Source organism: Felis catus, chromosome D4 (genome assembly GCF_018350175.1).
Source record: "Felis catus isolate Fca126 chromosome D4, F.catus_Fca126_mat1.0, whole genome shotgun sequence".
Lineage (NCBI taxonomy): Eukaryota > Metazoa > Chordata > Mammalia > Carnivora > Felidae > Felis > Felis catus.
Genome location: NC_058380.1, coordinates 82,606,763 through 82,624,000, shown reverse-complemented (window position 1 = coordinate 82,624,000; position 17,238 = coordinate 82,606,763). Strand labels below are relative to the sequence as shown.

The following is a 17,238-nucleotide window of genomic DNA, read 5'->3' as shown; positions in this document are numbered from 1 at the left end:
TATGAAGACTGTGGGCAACACAGGGAATGCTAAAGATGCAACTTAGTGGGAAAAAAAGCAGAGTAAATGACATATCTACTATGAGACAATGAGGAAAAATAGCCATATACACAGAAGTAAAAGATTTTTAAAAGATCTCCCAAATTGCCAGCAGTAGGGTGTTAAGATAGTAAAGCTGTGGGGCACCTGGGTGGCTCAGTGGGTTAAGCGTCCGACTTCGGCTCAGGTCATGATCTCACAGTTTGTGAGTTCGAGCCCCGCATTGGGCTCTTGCTGACAGCTTGGAGCCTGGAGCCTGCTTCGGATTCCTTGTCTCCCTCGCTCTCTGCTCCCCCTCTGCTCATGCTCTGTCTCTCTCCCCTTCAAAAATAAGTAAACATTAAAAAAAAAAAAAAGTAAACTATGAGTTAACATTTTTCTCCTCTACTTTTCTAAATTTTCTATAATATTATCACCAGGTTTATGATAGAAAAATCATCTTTCTTCCCCTCATCTGAAACACTTGAATGTTTGGGCTTTGGGCTTCCTGGTTTGTATGTCTTCAGGTGTCTACCTGTCACCATTCATCCCTCATGCTTTTAAGTCCTTGTCTGTAGGACTCTGTTCTGTGTTGGCCACTCTCCTTGATGGCGTCCACTCCATGACTTGTAAATTTCATGCAGCGAGGGCAGGAGCATCCTGACCCAGTGGGCCTTGCCCTGAGTGTGTGCGTACGATTTGTCAACAATCAAGTATTTTATGGGGGTTTATGGGACTTCATTAAAGATGCTGGAGCAGGAGCACTGTGGGACATCAGAAGAGACCTCAGCAATAAACCGCAACTCCAAGCTTTGGAATGCAGTAAATGTTTAAAAGACTTCCTTCCTTTCATTACTGAATTTTACTTTACTTTTATACCAGTAAAGAGTTGTGTTTTATTGGTTGAAATTTCTTGATTCCGTTTCCCCAGGTCTGTTTAAAAGCTACATTTTATCTTTGAGGATGTTTGGCTCGTGGTAGAGGAAGGGCTGCCAGCGGATTCAATTAACTGGCAGAGCTCACAGATATTGTACACGGGTTTCTTTTTTTCTCCTTTTTCACAACTGCTACATAAACACAGCTGGGTTTAATATTTGTCGTAACAAAGATTTAACTTGAATCCTTGTACTCCGGGTAATTAACGCTTGGAATCTCGGCTACTTTTTCGTTCGTCCGTTTGTAATCCTCTGCATTTCTTTACTCTGGCTATCCAGATAATGAAGTGCGCTCCTCTAGGTCTTTGCCCTGCCTTAAAACTGCTTAATATTTGGCCGTTCCCACTAGAGAGCAGATGCTTTTCTTTGCAAGAATTGAATTTCTGTCAGCTCTTTTATGCATCATGTGTTTGGAACTGTAAGTGGATCAAGTTGTTCATCACAGCAGGGACACTGTGAAACACATCTATTATACACACTTCCCACCCCCCCCCCCTTCCTGTGTTTTTTCTCCCCCGAGGAGGTGGAGATGCCCAGATCCCATTGGAAGATAGCTCACTCTGTGGGGATGTATCCATGTGATCCACCATGGATCCGGCCTGGCTGCATCCCTGAGCATGGAAATCTACATCCATCCAGCCCAGGATTGTTGCTGAGACAAATCCCGCTTTTATCTTTGTAAACACCGTGCACTTCATTAACTCCCAAATACACACCGAGTTTGGGTCACTAAATAAACCCACCGGGTTTAGCATAGCATAATGAGTGACATTTCAGTAATTGATGCCCTAGAAAATGTTAATTGTGAGTCCGCTATTTTATTTTTATGCTACAGTAGTGGCTAGGGTTGTTTTGGCTTTGGAGTGGAGTTGTATGGAAAAATAGTCACCATCTATGAGGCTCCTACTCTGTGCCAGGCACTGTGCTAGAGGCTCAGAAAATGTTGACATTTAATCTGCGTAACAGTTCTGAAACAAATGTGGTGGGGGCGGGTACTTTACCCCGTTTTTATAGATGAAGAGAAGAGGTTAAGTCACCAGCAAATAGCCAGCATCTAAAGCAGAATTTGACCCCAGACTAAATCAACACACTTTTGGGTATGTCACCTTCATGCTCAGGGTTTGCTAGACATACATTCATTCATTGGTCAATCAACGCACTGATTCATTACACGTGCATGTTACATGCTGCGGTCCTTCCATTTGAGTTGCCTCATTCTTCCTCAAGTCCAAAAGCCAGTTGGCTTTTAGCAACCAAGCACCTTTGTATCCATCCATCTAAATCTGAGCTGCTGGTGGTACTTGGCATTGTTTATTTAATTTTGCTTTTTCCATCAGAGCTCAGTGTGAATATGATCCAACTTCCCCAAGCAACGGTACCGTGTTCTTACAGTTTTCATTTTGAGAATTTCCATCCCTAGATTTAGCTTTGAACTGATGGCTAAAGATTCCCAGTCCGAGTAGTTTCGTTTGTCAACATCGCTTTGAAAGGCAGGAGTCTTGATGATGTTTCTGCTGTGATATACTCATCTTTTAGGTCTCAGATAGTGGTGGTGAGGGCAAAAGTGCCTTTTGGTACATTTTTAATAGATATCATTCAATTTGCAGGAGTCATTCTGAGACGTTCACATGTCTGACTGAAATACCACTGATCTATAGAATTAATTATAGTTAAATGGATAGATGGCTTTTGCCCATGAAGAACGTCATTAATCTCTTGATCAACATTTTTAGTTATGATTAACTTTAGTCTTCCTGCAAATACTTCAAATTAGAACCAGGCATTAGTGTCCTGGTTCATTAAAAATAGACCAACCCCTTTATTTTTGATTTGCAGTCCATTTTGTTGTTGAAAGATGTTGGCATTTAAAAAAAAAAAATCGGCAGAGAAAATGTTGTAAAAAAAAAAAAACGTATAACTTCCCTTTTGCAAGTGTGTATCTTTTTTCAAAGGTAACTTACATTTGTATTTTGTGCCTTGTGTTTGCAAGAGAATGGTTCTTGGTTTATTCATGTTGACAACTGAAAAGCCTTAGACCTAATTAAAAGAATTTCCACGAGCACCTTTACTGAACCATTTCATTACGCGGCACTGCACAGATTGCATTGTGAAACATGGTGATAGTTTAAATCTGACCTTTAAACCTAAACTGCCAGAAGTATGGGGGAGAAAACCCTTCTTTTAAAATACTCCCCGGATGCATGTATATATATAGGCATACTCGCATGCACATATTTGGTTAGAAATAATCCCTTTATTGAATGACCACCTAATAATATAAATACACATTTACTCAGAGCTCAGCTCTTGCTTATAGCCTCCTTTAGCTTGGGCAGGATTTTCAGCTGCATTAATTGTGTGTGTGTGTGTGTGTGTGTGTGTGTGTGTGTGTGTGTGTGTGTGTTAAAGCTAAATTGTTTTATAGGGAAAACAAAGACAATTTCACTTCCTCTGGGCAAAAAAAAAAGGGGGGGGGGCTTTTGGAAGAAGAAGAAGATTACAAATAGGTAGAAGAATGTAAAGTTGTTGCTTCTGTGTTTCAGTTTAAAATGCCAGGGTACTTAGATTAAATGCATGAGGTTGGGGGGCTGGAGGGCTCTAGTCTGTGACGCACTATTGTTAGGCAGATAGTGGAAATGGGCCTTTTTGTTTCAAAATTCTACTTTTTTACTCCAAGAGTGGCATTTTAAGGACTTGATAGTTCTTAAGATGCTCAACAAAGCCATTATAGCCTATAGTGAAGTAGCCATTCACATAATGAAAATTGATCCTTTTGTCTAACAAAAACTGCTTAGATTGTAAGGCTTGCCTCCAACTTTCTGACTTAATGCTCAACCAGTGAGATGTCTGGAGAGAGACAGAGGGGAGCAGCAGCCTGGGCCCCGAGGGTCATAGCCAGCTCCTGCTTGGAGCTCCACGTAACTAGCACGGTCTCCACTCCCCCATGGAGAACCAGGATCTTTGAGGGGAAAATGGGATGCAGAAGAAGCAATTAAAGCCAACTGAGGTCAAGGTACAACCATGTTCTCAAGAAAGAAACAGAAAAACAAGGAATGAGAGGAAGCAATAATGGAGATAGATTTAAGTTGGGGAAGAAATAAACCAGTATCAAGGACAAATCTAATTTGCTGGTCTTAAGAAATCCTGGCAGCAGTGAGAATCCATGAAGTTGCACAGACTTGGAGTAAGACAGACCTGGGCTTGACTTTGGTCTGGCCATGTGACATGGGGCTGTGGCTCACTTTCCTTATCTATATAGTGGGGATAACCATGCCTGTCTAGCCCAGTTGTAACGTTTTTTTTTTTTTAATTTTTTTTTAACATTTATTTATTTTTGAGACAGAGAGAGACAGAGTATGAACAGGGGAGGGGCAGAGAGAGAGGGAGACACAGAATCTGAAACAGGCTCCAGGCTCTGAGCTATCAGCACAGAGCCCGACGCGGGGCTCGAACTCACGGACCGTGAGATCATGACCTGAGCCGAAGTCGGACGCTTAACCGACCAAGCCACCCAGGCGCCCCCTTTTGACTTCATTTCTAACACTGGGCAGTTAAGGCGAGAAGTGGGGCCCCTTGCACAGGCTACCTGAGTCAGACTTTTTAAAACTCTCTGCTTGAAGTGTTGTGCCAGCCCTGAGGATGGTCATGGTTCCTGCCTTCCTAGAACGTCCAGCCTAATAGAAAAGAGACATTTATGGGATTGTTGCAACATGCACCATTTCACATTGAAGGAACGGTACAAGGAGACTATGTGACAGGGAACCTTGGTCTACTCTGAGGGGTCAGACCCAGGAAGTGATTATATTTGAGCTGAGACCTGGAGGATGACGGGTCGTTGTTCAGTACGGCAGCCACTATTCGCATGTGGCTATTTAAATTTTAATTGATTACAGTGGAATAAAATAAAAACTTCAGTTCCTCAATCACACCAGGAGCATTTCGAGCACTCAGTTGCAGCTACCACAGCAGACGACACAGGCAATAAATTATTGGCAGACGGGCCTATTGGACAGCGCTGGGTTGTGGGCAAGGGGGTCATGGTGTTGGGAGCACTCCGGAGGACCAGGCCCACCAGAGGTCTTGGGGTGCACGGGAGGCCAGTGTGACCGGAGTCCAGAGGGTGGACGCCATGGAGGGGATGCAGAGCCTCGAATCTGAGAGAAGCTGAGGCCAATCACCCCGGGCCTTGCAGGCCAGGCTAGGACTTTAGTCTTTATCCTCCAAGCAGTGGGGATGCTACTGAAAGATCCTAACAATCAGAAGTGCATAAAATAGACAGTGAAAGCATCCCTGCATAGTTCATGCTTGATACGTGGCGCTTTCGATTTTTGCCATATATACTGCTCAGCAACTTGCGTTTTTCCCTGTCTGGCAGTATTTTGTAGATCCCTTTTCCTGTCAGAAGTGGATAGGAGCGTCTTAGAGGGGGATAGGTGAATCATGGGCCGTCTTTATCTCTACCTTCCTGCCTCCCCGCCCACAACCGAGTAATAACAAAATAAATCCGGGGCGCCTGGGTGGGTCCATTGATTAAGCGTCCGACTTCGGCTCAGGTCATGATCTCACTGTTCGTGAGTTTGAGCCCCGCGTTGGGTCCTGTGCTGACAGCGCGGAGCCTGGAGCCCACTTCGAGTTCTGTGTCTCCTCCTTTCTCTGCCCTTCCCCTGCTCCCACACTGTCTCTCTCTCTCTCTCAAAAATAAGTAAACATTAAAAAAAAGTAAAATAAAATAAAAAGAAACCTACATCTGTTGAGCGCTGATAAGTTATCTTCATGCTGGTGGGGAAGAAGATATGTAAAAATACTGGTTATTCAGAAAGCTGAATACGAGGATGATGATATATACCACCCGAGAGCCCCTTTTGGAGTAGTAGCAAGCTGCCTGTGGCTCTTCTGGGGAAGCCTGACTACAGACAGCTCTCCTGCACTGGGTCCTGGCCATCCGCACCTGTTCCCGGCACATCTCCAGCATGGGGCCTGCGAAGATTAGGATCAATGGAAGGAGTAAACTACTGTGCCCTAAGAAAGAGGTATTTGTTCTGACAGAGGGTGTCACAGAAAGGGGCTTTTTTTTTTTTTTTTAATGAAAGGATTTTGTTCAAGAATAGGATAAAGAATATCCCAGGCTTAGGGGTGGTTTGGAGACCTCTGAAATTCAGTAGAAGGCAGCGTTGGAAATGGAGCTTGAGCCGAGCCCATAGAAGGCCTTGAATATTGTGCTAAGAAATTTGGACTTTGATTATGTGAGCACTATAGAGCCACCAAAAATTAAAAAATTGTTTTCAACGTTTATTTATTTTTGAGAGAGACTGAGACAGAGCGCAAACACAGGAGAGTCAGAGAGAGAGGGAGACACAGAATCTGAAGCAGGCTCCGGACTCCGAGCTGTCAGCACAGAACCCAACATGGGGCTCGAACCCAAGAACCACAAGATCATAACCTGAGCCGAAGTCAGAGGCTTAACCGACTGAGCCACCCAGCACCACTGGAGCCATCAAAAATTTTAGAGGAAGGGAGTGATATGATGTAGCCTCTTGTTTTAGAAAGGCAAGTTCACGCAAAGGTTGTCTGAGACCAGGGTGAAAATAGAAGGGCCACCAATTGAAAGATGGTCGCAATAGTCCAGGTAAGAGGAAGCATGAATACCAAAGCAAATTAGGCTATCCGCTACATCCACTATCCATTTTACGCCCATTATATTGTAATCTTCACAACGTAAGTAGGTTGCAGATACATCATTTTACAGCAAAGGAAATGGAAGCTCAGAAAGGTTAAGAAAGTAGGAAAGCCAGGTTTCTGATCTTAAAATTCGGTGAGTCAGGCTACCCTGCCACCTGAGGAGTGCATGGGGACAGAGAAGCAGGTGAAATCAAGATCTGTGAGGTAGAGCCTTCAGTGACCAGGTGAAGCAAGAACACGGTACGGGGGTGGGGTGGGGTGGGAAATACTGCTTTTGTCATTGCACATGTTGCATTTACAGTGTTAAGACTGGGCTGGCTGTCCGCCTCAACTGCTTCAGCATCCGGAGGTTCGTTTTCCCCGCAGTTCTGGTTGCATCTAAGTGGTGGCTTTCTGCAGAAGGGGAATGGGTGGGTATCTGTTTCTCCCCCAGTCCTTCCCAGCTGAGACCAGGTTCTTGTAGTGATCAGTCTGCTTGACGAATGTGATCCTAGACTTTCCTCCAAGCAGAATGGCTCAGCCCCTGGAAATGCCACTTAGGATATCAAAACATTCTTTTGCCTGTTCCTTCATGTAGCAGCAAGGGCGGAATGGTTACACCAGCCAAGCACTGCTGGCCCTTCTGGGAACTCAGTCGAGCAGGAGACGTGGTAGCCCCAGTTCACCTTTGCGGTCCGAGCGGCCTCAGCAGGGTGTCATTAACCCTGTTTTAGGGGTCAGGGAAGGCTTTGCAGATGAGGGGACATCTGGATTCCCTCTTTTCCCTTAACCCAGGGCAATCTTTCATTTGACCATTAAGGAAAAATACCTCATTTAAATTCTTTATTATAAAAGGAACATATGCTTTTTAATAAAGGATAATCAAAACAATCAAAAGTGCATAAAACGGAAAACAAAAGCATCCCTGCATACTTAAAGTTTGATACATGGCATTTTAGATTTTTTACTACATATATAAGCATATATGTATGTATATGCATATATAAATTTTTAAATGATTCATGCTGTATATATTGCTCTGCAACTTTCATTTTTTCCTCCCACGTGGCAGTATTTGGTGGACATCTTTTCACATCAGTTCAACTACTATCACATACTTCTTAGCAGTTATGCAATATTTCATCGTGAGGATGTGGTATAATTTACTTCCTTGGCCCCCATTTATGGGCATCTGGATGCTCTCTCAGAGGGTGCATAGATGTTCACAAAAAGGACAGGAAGGGACAAGAGACCACGCTGTCTGAGTAGTCACCATGTGTATGGGCTGGACAGTGTTGTAGGCTTCTGGATAGTAATTCACCACCCGTCCAATATACATTAAGTAGGGCTGAGGGAAGTGAGGCCAGTTGAGCAGAGTGTCAACAACGACTCTTGAGACATTGCGATGTTTTTCTGCAGGTGGTGATGGCCAAGGGTGGGGGCGTTGAAGGATTTTGACGGCGGAGGGCTTGATGTGACTGGATTCGTATGTTTCTGACATTACTGGGACAGCTGTGGGTGGGTGGCACTGAGGGGACACTGGAGACCGAGAGCTCGTCTAGGAAGCTACTCCACCAGTCTGGGCCAGAGCGGGTGGATGGAGCTGGATGGCACAGTGCCATGGTCATGGGCACGGAGAGGAGAGGGCAGATTTGGGACCTGTTTGGGGTGGTGGAGGATGGTAGTGGGTGAGGAAGGGGAAGTGTGGAATCTAACATCTGCCTCTGGCCCTGGAAAAGAGGAGCTGGGTGACACTGCAGTGACCAAGATGGGATGGGGGGGGGGGGGAAGCTGATGCATTCGATTTAGTATCCTCTTCTGTTTGTTTCTGTCTTCCTCCCGATACCTCATTAAAGGAGGAAGCCATCCTCATCAGCATTTCCATCGCCCCCAGATTATGCCCAGCGAACCCCGATGTTAATGATTTGACCAGAACCCCCGCGAGTACTCCCGGCAAGTTCAGTTTTAGATGTATGACTGTGGGTTATGTTAAGCCTTCGTCGGCCCTCGCTTTTATTTAAAGGACAAAATGCTATCACCGGTTATCAGATGCACATATGCTTGAAGTTTCCAAGTTGGAAGTGCTGACAGAAGCTTCTCCATGTTGCCGGGTGAGGAGAGGTCTTCCGAAGTCTTGGCCTAAGTGGTCACGGGGGCAGCGAGAGCCCGGGACCACTTGGCTGGTTTCAGACCAGCTGGGGCAGGCGGGAAGGCACACACTCGTATTTGCTCAGTTACAATCAGCAACGGCTTCTTTGTGTAAAATGATAATGAGGCCATTAGGAGAGGCTCACCTGAAGTGCAGCGTTGTGAATCCAAGGTAATTAAACACCTCCCGAATGAAAGGGAAAGGCCGGGGAAGGTTAAGTGAGGAATAATCTGCAGCACAGGTGGCCCAAGGCCTTTGAGGAGCTAGGAGAGTGACAGTGGCGTGCACCATTTCAAAGGATGGAAATGTCACCCTAGTCCCTGGGAGAGGCAGCATTTCTGTTACTGGGAGGGTGGGAAGTGGGCTATATATATATATATATATATATATATATATATATATATATTTAACATTTTAATAAAGCATGTTTCTTTTTCACATTGCTGTTTCAAGTTGAAAGTCCGTGACAGAGTCTGCCTGGGTGCCGAGTGGCCTGCCTTGCTCTTCATGGGCTCTCACGACTGGCGCGGGGCTTATGTGTCCCAGAACAGGAGAGGTCACCATCAATGGGATATTTACTCCCAGGTGTTGAGACATACTCAGAACTCCTTCTAGAGGAAAACTGTTTTCCTTGGCCTACTTCCAAGCAGAGAGAGGGTAACCACCCCCCCCCCCCCGTGAATATTCCCATCGCTTCTGACTTCCCAGAGAAGGACATCAGCCGTAGCCCGACCTTCGCTCAGTTTACTGCTCAAACACATAGCACGCCCCATTAGCAACAGCACGGGATTTTTTTCCCTCGGCTCGGTAAGCCCTCCATGGTGACTTACTGTGTGCCAAGCACAGCGCTCCATGACTTCGTGTGCCCTTCCAGCTCATCTTCATAGGCTCTGGCAACAGAGGATTTTTTTATCCCCTCAGTTTCTTCAAAATCTCTGCTGTCTCCATAGCGTTATTCGTAATGGCCAAAATGCGGAGACAACCCAGGTGCCCATTCCTTAGATAAATACATCGGATAGATAAGATGTGGTATGTCCATATGGCGGAATATTATTCACCTGTGAAAGAGAATGAAGTATTGATAAGTGCTACAACATGGAGTAACCTTGTTTATAATGAGCGTGATGCGAAGTGAAGGGAGCCAGTCACAAAAGACCGCATATTGTATGATTCCGTTGATGCGAAATGTCCAGAATAGGCAAATCCATAGAGAAAGAAGGGGGATTACTGGGTACGTAGGACAGGGTGAAGGAGGGAGGTGGGGGAGACTGGTCGGGAATGAGAAGTAACTGACGGTAAGATGAGTTTCTTTTGGGGGTGATAAAAATATTTGGGGATTAGATAATAGTGATAGTTCTACAACCTTGTCATTATACTAAAAACGGCTGAACTATATATACTTCAAATGAGTGCATTTTATGGTATGTAAAATATATCTTCATAAACCACTAAAAAATCCCTTATGAGAAGCTTGTTAATAAGAAATAATGTCCTAGGAGCATTTCTAAAGTCTATGTAATCTATCCCAGATCTGGGATCCTTAATATTTTTAGGTTCACAGGCACCTTTAGGGATCTGAGGAAAACTGGGGAGCCTATGCCCAGAAAAATGAGCATCACTCATTCATATTAAAATTTGTAGATGATTCATGGGCCACCTGCATCTAATTTTTCTATTTTATTCTTGAATAATGTCAGGCCATTACATAGTCCTACATCTAAGCCCATACACCTTCCTGAAATGTCACCTGTGTGCTTAAAAACCGTCATTAGGTTGGGGCGCCTGGGTGGCGCAGTCGGTTAAGCGTCCGACTTCAGCCAGGTCACGATCTCGCGGTCCGTGAGTTCGAGCCCCGCGTCAGGCTCTGGGCTGATGGCTCAGAGCCTGGAGCCTGTTTCCGATTCTGTGTCTCCCTCTCTCTCTGCCCCTCCCCCATTCATGCTCTGTCTCTCTCTGTTCCAAAAATAAATAAACGTTGAAAAAAAAAATTAAAAAAAAAAACTGTCATTAGGTTTACATTTCCCTCAAGAAGAAGGAAAAAACTCCTTAATGTACTCACAGCACCTCTGACCTCTGCCTCCCTCCCGCCCCCCGCCTCGTTTTAAGCCATATTCTCCACCATTCTCTCCACGGAACCTACAGTCCTTTCTATTCACTGAACTCCTTCTCACCATCGGGTTTTTTCCCCTGTGTTTGGTACTGTTCCTTCCCCTCTTTGCCAAGTTATACTTCCCCCTCCAGATTTCTTTTTTTCTTTTTTTTTAGAATTTTTAAAAAATGTTTATTTATTTTTGAGAGAGAGGGAGACCCAGAATCCGAAGCAGTCTCCAGCCTCTGAGCTGTCAGCACAGAGCCTGATGTGGGGCTGGAACCCACGAACTGTGAGATCGTAACCTGAGCCAAAGTCGGATGCTCAACCGACTGAGCCACCCAGGCGCCCCCACCCTCTAGATTTCTGTTCAAGCCTGATTCCCTCTAGGAAGCCTTCTTTGACCTCCTTAGTGAGCTCTGGTCACACGGATTGGTATTTTCCTTCCTGGAATGTCAGCTTCATGAGGGCAGGGCCCATGTCTGGTCCTGCTCACCATTGACTCGAGGCTACCATATTGCCATGTTCCCGGGGTACTTTTCATCTGGAACACAGTGTGAATGGTGTGCCCAGAAGTTGTGCAGTGTGGCATCCTGAGGGGGACGGAAAGCATGTTCAAAACAGACCAGGAAGCTTGATGTTGTCTCTGTCATTGGGGGCAACAGCCACCACGTTACACAGTCTTTCCCGCATTGAGGATTCACAGGGAAAAATCTCTTTTAGTTCCCACTTCCAGGAAAACGTGTTTTCATTTGTTCGGCTGGTTTGTTTGTAATACATGGACGCAAAGAATCTCACAACTCGTGTTTCTCTTTTTGCTTTGACCACGAGGAGGCCCTTAAGTCAAATTTGCAATGTAGTTCTAGCCACCATGTAAGACCTTATAGCTTACATTTATATACTAAGTATTTCTGGCGGCTTTTCCCAGTTCCATGGCTTTCTTGTCTATTTTTTAAAATCTCTTGAGGAAATATCTACAAGCTGCTACTGTTTCTTCAGAGTATGAAGTATATAATAATTTATATTATACGTATATTTGTATACATTTGATAAACAATTTTTAATATACTTATTTAACATATAGAGTGTGAGGTGTGAGATATATATTGTATGTTCTAAATAAGCCATTTATTTCTAATATATAAGTAAGTAATAATATGTAAGTAATTTGAAGAGGAAGTAGAATTGGCACCAAGATAATGTGTGTGGTTTGGGCTCAGATTCTAAGACTTTCAATTCATATTCCAATTAACCACTTCTTGGATTTGTTCCTAGACCTGTATTCTAACCTCTCTGAGACTCTTTCCCCCTTGTGAGACAGGAACACTAATCCCTTCCTTGCAAGATTGTTGACAGAATTAAATTAGAAAATTGATGTGAAAGCACTTACCTGGTACATTGAAACTACTTAGAAAGTGGTTTTGTTTTTGTTCTTACCTGATACCCTCTAATAGGAACGACCTTCTATTCCAGTTGGAAAACCTACCCTAATACTGAATGCAATTTTGTCCTCCCAACAGCGGCGATATGAAAGCCATCCCCCGCCCGGGGAATTGCTGGAGCTCCGTGCGTGTTGGGCTTAGCTGGCCATGCTCCCACCCTGCCCTCAACCTGTGTCTCCTCTCTCTCTGTCACCAGATCTCTTCACTGAAGAACCGGCTGAAGAAGGTCTCCACAACTACGGGGGATGGGGTGGCCAGGGCCTTCCTCAAAGCCCAGGCCGCTTTCTTTGGCAGCTACCGAAACGCTCTGAAAATTGAGCCGGTGAGTAGCTTCTTGGCATTTCCAAATCCATGTTTGGTCAGGGCTGAGAAATGTACCGCAGGGGTCACAAGAAGCCAGCTCTTCATCTGGTTGCTGAATTCACCTAGAAGAGTGCGTGCGTGTGTGTGTGTGTGTGTGTGTGTGTGTGTGTCTGTGTGTGTCTGTGTGTGAGTGGTGAGGCCAGGAGGGCGCCCTCTCCTCACCCTACCTCTTGGCATAAAGAGGTCGTACTGCCCCTGTGACTGTTAAGATCCCTCCCCTCCCGGGTAGCCCCAGCTGCATGTAAATACGGTGCCCAGACCTCACACTCACCTGCTCTCACTGCGGATCCTCTCCACTTAACAAATGGGGAAACTGAGGCTCAGAGAAGCAACACGACTTGCTAACCAGTGGAGGAGCCGGATAGTCCCAAAGCCTGTGCTGTCCCTCTCTGTCCCAGTGCCCTTTTCCTTTAAAGGGGCCTCTACTCCACCCTTGAGAAAGCAAGGTGTCCTGGGGATTCACTTCTTAAGTGCGGCCAAGGTGGAGTGTGCAGAGGACTGGGAAACAGTGTTACCCGCCTCCATGGCCCTTCAGCCTTCCTGAGCCTCAGTTGCCTCATCCATGTCCCCCGCCTGCCCTGTGAGGTGAGAAGTTATTGTGGAGATCTCAAGACATCGGGTCAAACCAAAGAAAGTACCCACTGTCCCAGCTTCAGTGGGAAGCTTTCATCTAACACCCCTCTACCCGGCCCACTCCTGGCCAAGGAGAACGGAGAAGTTGGCTTGGGGACCTGGGTCACTCTGTATAGGAGAGAACGTGGAGGGCAACCTTGCCGACAGCCCTTTTCTGTCAGGAGCACAGAGTTCCCTTCATCCTGAGCCGGCGGGTGATGGCAGCTGACCCCGGCCGGAGTGGGGATGAGGGACCAGCTTAGGTTGCGCTGTCTGTCGGCCAGGCCTGTTTGTTTCTGTCTTTTGTTTTAACTTGTAGCATTTTATTGTCTTAAATGACAGCAGGTGAGTATATGTCAGACGGTACATTTCGTGTGCAAACTCTGATAGTGACTCTCGGTTATGCTTCCCCATGAGCCACAGTTATATGTTAAGATTTTTATTTTTTTTACCACTTTGATTCGGTCATGTGTCTCAGCGAGACCCAGAATAGGAGCAAACACCTGCTTTCCCTTCACCCAGGACATACTGTCTGCAAAGTGGGGGTCAGGGAGCCGCGGCCTCGTGCCACCAGCCTCCTATTCCTTGTCTCCCGTCTCGCACTGAGGCCTCACTTGCTGAGCTGCCTCAGCCTCAGGCAGTGTCATGGTCACGTAACATAAGGGATGCACTCTCTTCGTGCTTCCTGTGAACGACTTCCTTGAGGTCCTCTAAAGCCCTTAGTTAAAGCACATTCTCTAGGTCTGCCTCCTGGTCTCCAAGCGAGGCAGCTCTCGTTCTGTGCCCTGACCTCGGGCCCAGCCAAACCAGTCAGGTTTAGGGCTGATTTGAGCACCCTTATAATTCAAGAAAAATTTGGCTGTCTTCCCATCCTTAGAAGGAGAATGGGATAACTGGCCCGGTCCTTCCCCTGTGTTGCTGGGAACTGACAGACGTGCGGTGTCTCCACTTTTAAAACGATCTCGTTATCGTCGTGTATGTGTCGAGAATCCGAAGGCTGTTGGATCTTGCTGGGCATTGCTGGATATATGATCTGGGCACAAGTTGCTCCTCAGAAGAAGTTTATGGTTGTACTTTGCACTTGGCTCTAAAAGGCATTGGGTTTAAGGACGGAAGCCCTGGAGTTCAAAGCCTGGCTGTGTACTTCCAAGCGGTACGACCTTGAACAAGCCACTTAATCTCTTTAAACTTCAGTGTCTTCACCTGTGAAATGAGGATTAGGATACCTATCATTCTGCATCCCCAGATGGTTATAAGGATCAAATAAGCCATAAAACGTTTCATAGGGAAGGTGAAACTTGACCTGGGTCTGATGGTTTAGGTTTGGAAAAAGAAAGAGCCTCCGTTGGTGTGGTGGCTGTAGAGTTAACTGAGCGAGCAAAGGCTTGGAGGCAGTACCCCTCACGGCCACTTTGTCTGGGGCCGTGAGTTTGGGTAAGGAGAGGGGGCTGCAGGAGAGAGGCTGGAGCCAAATTTGACAGAGCCTGGGATGCTAGACTAGAAGTGTAAACTTCACCCCGTAGGGAATGTTAGTTTTTCAGCACAGATATGTTTGAACAGTAAATACAGGAAGCAGGACCAGGAGACCGTCAGGGGGACTCAGAAGAGAGCCCTCTGGTGGTGACACCGGGAAGAGGTACCATGAAGAAGAAATGTCTAGATGGGTCTACAAAGGTAAAAAATAAAGGGCAAAGATAAAAAATTATGGGGCAAGAAACGTCAAAATGCTTCCCAAGACTTCTGGGAGAAGATGATGATGCCCATAAGTAGAAAAAGAAAAAACTTAATGCAAAGGTGTTCCCAGTAGCTGTATTTACCATGGTAAAATCATAAACAGACTAAGTGTTCCGAATAGGCAACTGGTTAAATAAATTTAAAAATATCCATCTGCTAGAATATTACATAGTCGCTAAAAGTAGCGTTTTGAGGATAGGATAATGAGTTTGGTTGTAAACATGGTACCTCTCGTGGAGTCTCAGCTGCCATTCGATCGTAAAATGCACCCTTACTTTAGGTACCATTACGAAACAGGAAAGGGTGCTGCCGATGACAATTGGATGCCATCAGTTGTAAGACACATCCAGATTCCAGAGATGTGTGTGTCTGTGTGAAGAAATCTGCGTCCTAGAATCAGTGAGATATGGCAGATTTGTCGTGCTTTCTGTCCCATTCATCTGCTCCCAAAGAGGTTTTTTCTGGAAGGCCGGGAGGGAAGCCAGAGGACCTAAAATTTTCTGGCCGAGAATCATCACCATGTTACCTGGATGGTTTTTGAACCATAGATTTAATTCTAGGCAGTTCCTCTCATCCGAAAGATGGGATAACAACACTTTCAATGCAAGATTGTTTGGGGGATTAATTAAAATATTGACTGCAAAGCACATGTGAGCCCAAGAAGGGATGACGGATAGGGAGCACCGGCCACATGGGGGTGGCGTGGGGAATGGTGCCTTGGGTGGCAGTCAGCACAGTGCTGAGAGGGAGGTTAGGATGACCTCCCCGGGGCCACTTGTCTTTTAGTTGTTTCTCTGGTTATAAAAATAGCACCTGTTCTTGGTTTAAAAAAAAAAAAAAAGTTTAAAGTAACAGAGAACTAGAAATGAGAAAACACCCGTGATCCCATCATCTGGAATTAAGACATGTCAGCATGTTTCTACCTAGGCTTTAGGGTTTGGGGGTCCTTTTTGTTTCATTCTGATTGTTTTTTTGGTTTTTCACTTTCAGACAGTTGAGATATTCCTGGCAAGGCTGTCCAGTTCCCAGTTAATTTGGTTATGCCTTTAGTATATTGCAAGCATTTTTTCACATTATATAAAAACTCTTCTTAAACATCATTTGTAATGGTGGCACATATCTCATCAGATGACCCCAGTGGTTCTCAACCCTGGTGTGGATCAGAATCACCTGTGGGGCTCTTTAAAAAGGCAAGTGTCTGAGGCTTGTGTCAAGTTCCCACAGGCTGCCATCCGTTCCGAGGCCCACCACATTATCCTAACGCTGGTTCTTTCGATCGTCGGTAACCTTTCACCATTTTAAATCACACTGTGATGAACATCTTTATATAAATCTTCATGCACGAGCTGAATCATTTCCTCAGGCAGAATCCCTGACGTGGATTCACTCGGTCAAAGGATCGGGGTACACTGAGGCCTTTGATACATAAGGGGAGGGGAGAAAGCTGGCGGCCAGAAGCAGGGGGTAGCCTGGAGGGGGGAGCCTCTGAGGCAGACTGCAGCACAGGGCCCAGGCAGCAGCCTTGTGTACGGAGAACATTCCATGGCTGATGGCAGAGGAGAGCCCGCGGGACGGAGGGCACAGCCAGCCGCTGGGAGCTCCTGTGGCTTGTCTGCTATGGCCACTTTGTCGCATGCCCACGGTGACCACCACGCTGCTACGGTGTGGCGGCCTCCCACCCTGGGCCGACCCGCGTAGTCGCGGGACTTGGGTCACCGCAAAGTCACAGCGTTTGGGTTTTTTAAAACACGAGACATGACAGACTAGACTTGTGCTCCTTTCTACTCTGCTTGGCGGCCAGCTCCTGCTGTGCCCCTTGGTGCCCCCCTGGCTTTGGGAGGAGGGCGAGCCCCAGGCTGAGGGGCCCAGAGCTCACTGGAGACTTTTAACTCTTTGGCCTTTTTTTTTTTTTTTTTTTTTTTTTTTGTCTCTCCTACTGGAAAAAATTCAAAATGCAGCTGGCTGGGGAATCTCGAGTTTTCTTTCCCCTGCCCGGAAGGGAAGAGGGAGGCAGCCCCCTGCTGAGGCCGGCCACATGCCAGAGCTAGGCTGCTCCCGTCCATGCCTTCTGCCGTGTGCTTGTGCCCGGCCAGGAGGGCCTGCGTTGGCTCCCTGGCGGTGTCTCTTCAGGGCCCCCGTGAAGTCTTTCTCCCAAGGGTCAGAGACTGAGACACCAAGGGTGTCCAGTTAGAGCCAAGTCTACCTGCTCGGCGGCCTCCCACGAGGCTGGAGCCCGGT

The 17,238-nt window shown here is 46.2% G+C and overlaps 1 protein-coding gene across 12 annotated transcripts in view; it reads left to right on the top strand.

Annotated features, from left to right (window-relative positions):
* DENND1A (DENN domain containing 1A) overlaps positions 1-17,238 on the top strand; it is a 510,341-nt gene that overhangs the window by 343,952 nt on the left and 149,151 nt on the right. For all 12 annotated transcript variants that reach the window (XM_045043640.1, XM_045043639.1, XM_045043642.1 and 9 more), the window contains one exon: positions 12,488-12,613. In XM_045043640.1, coding sequence (XP_044899575.1) covers positions 12,488-12,613 — 126 coding nt within the window. The remainder of the gene's footprint in view (positions 1-12,487; positions 12,614-17,238) is intronic.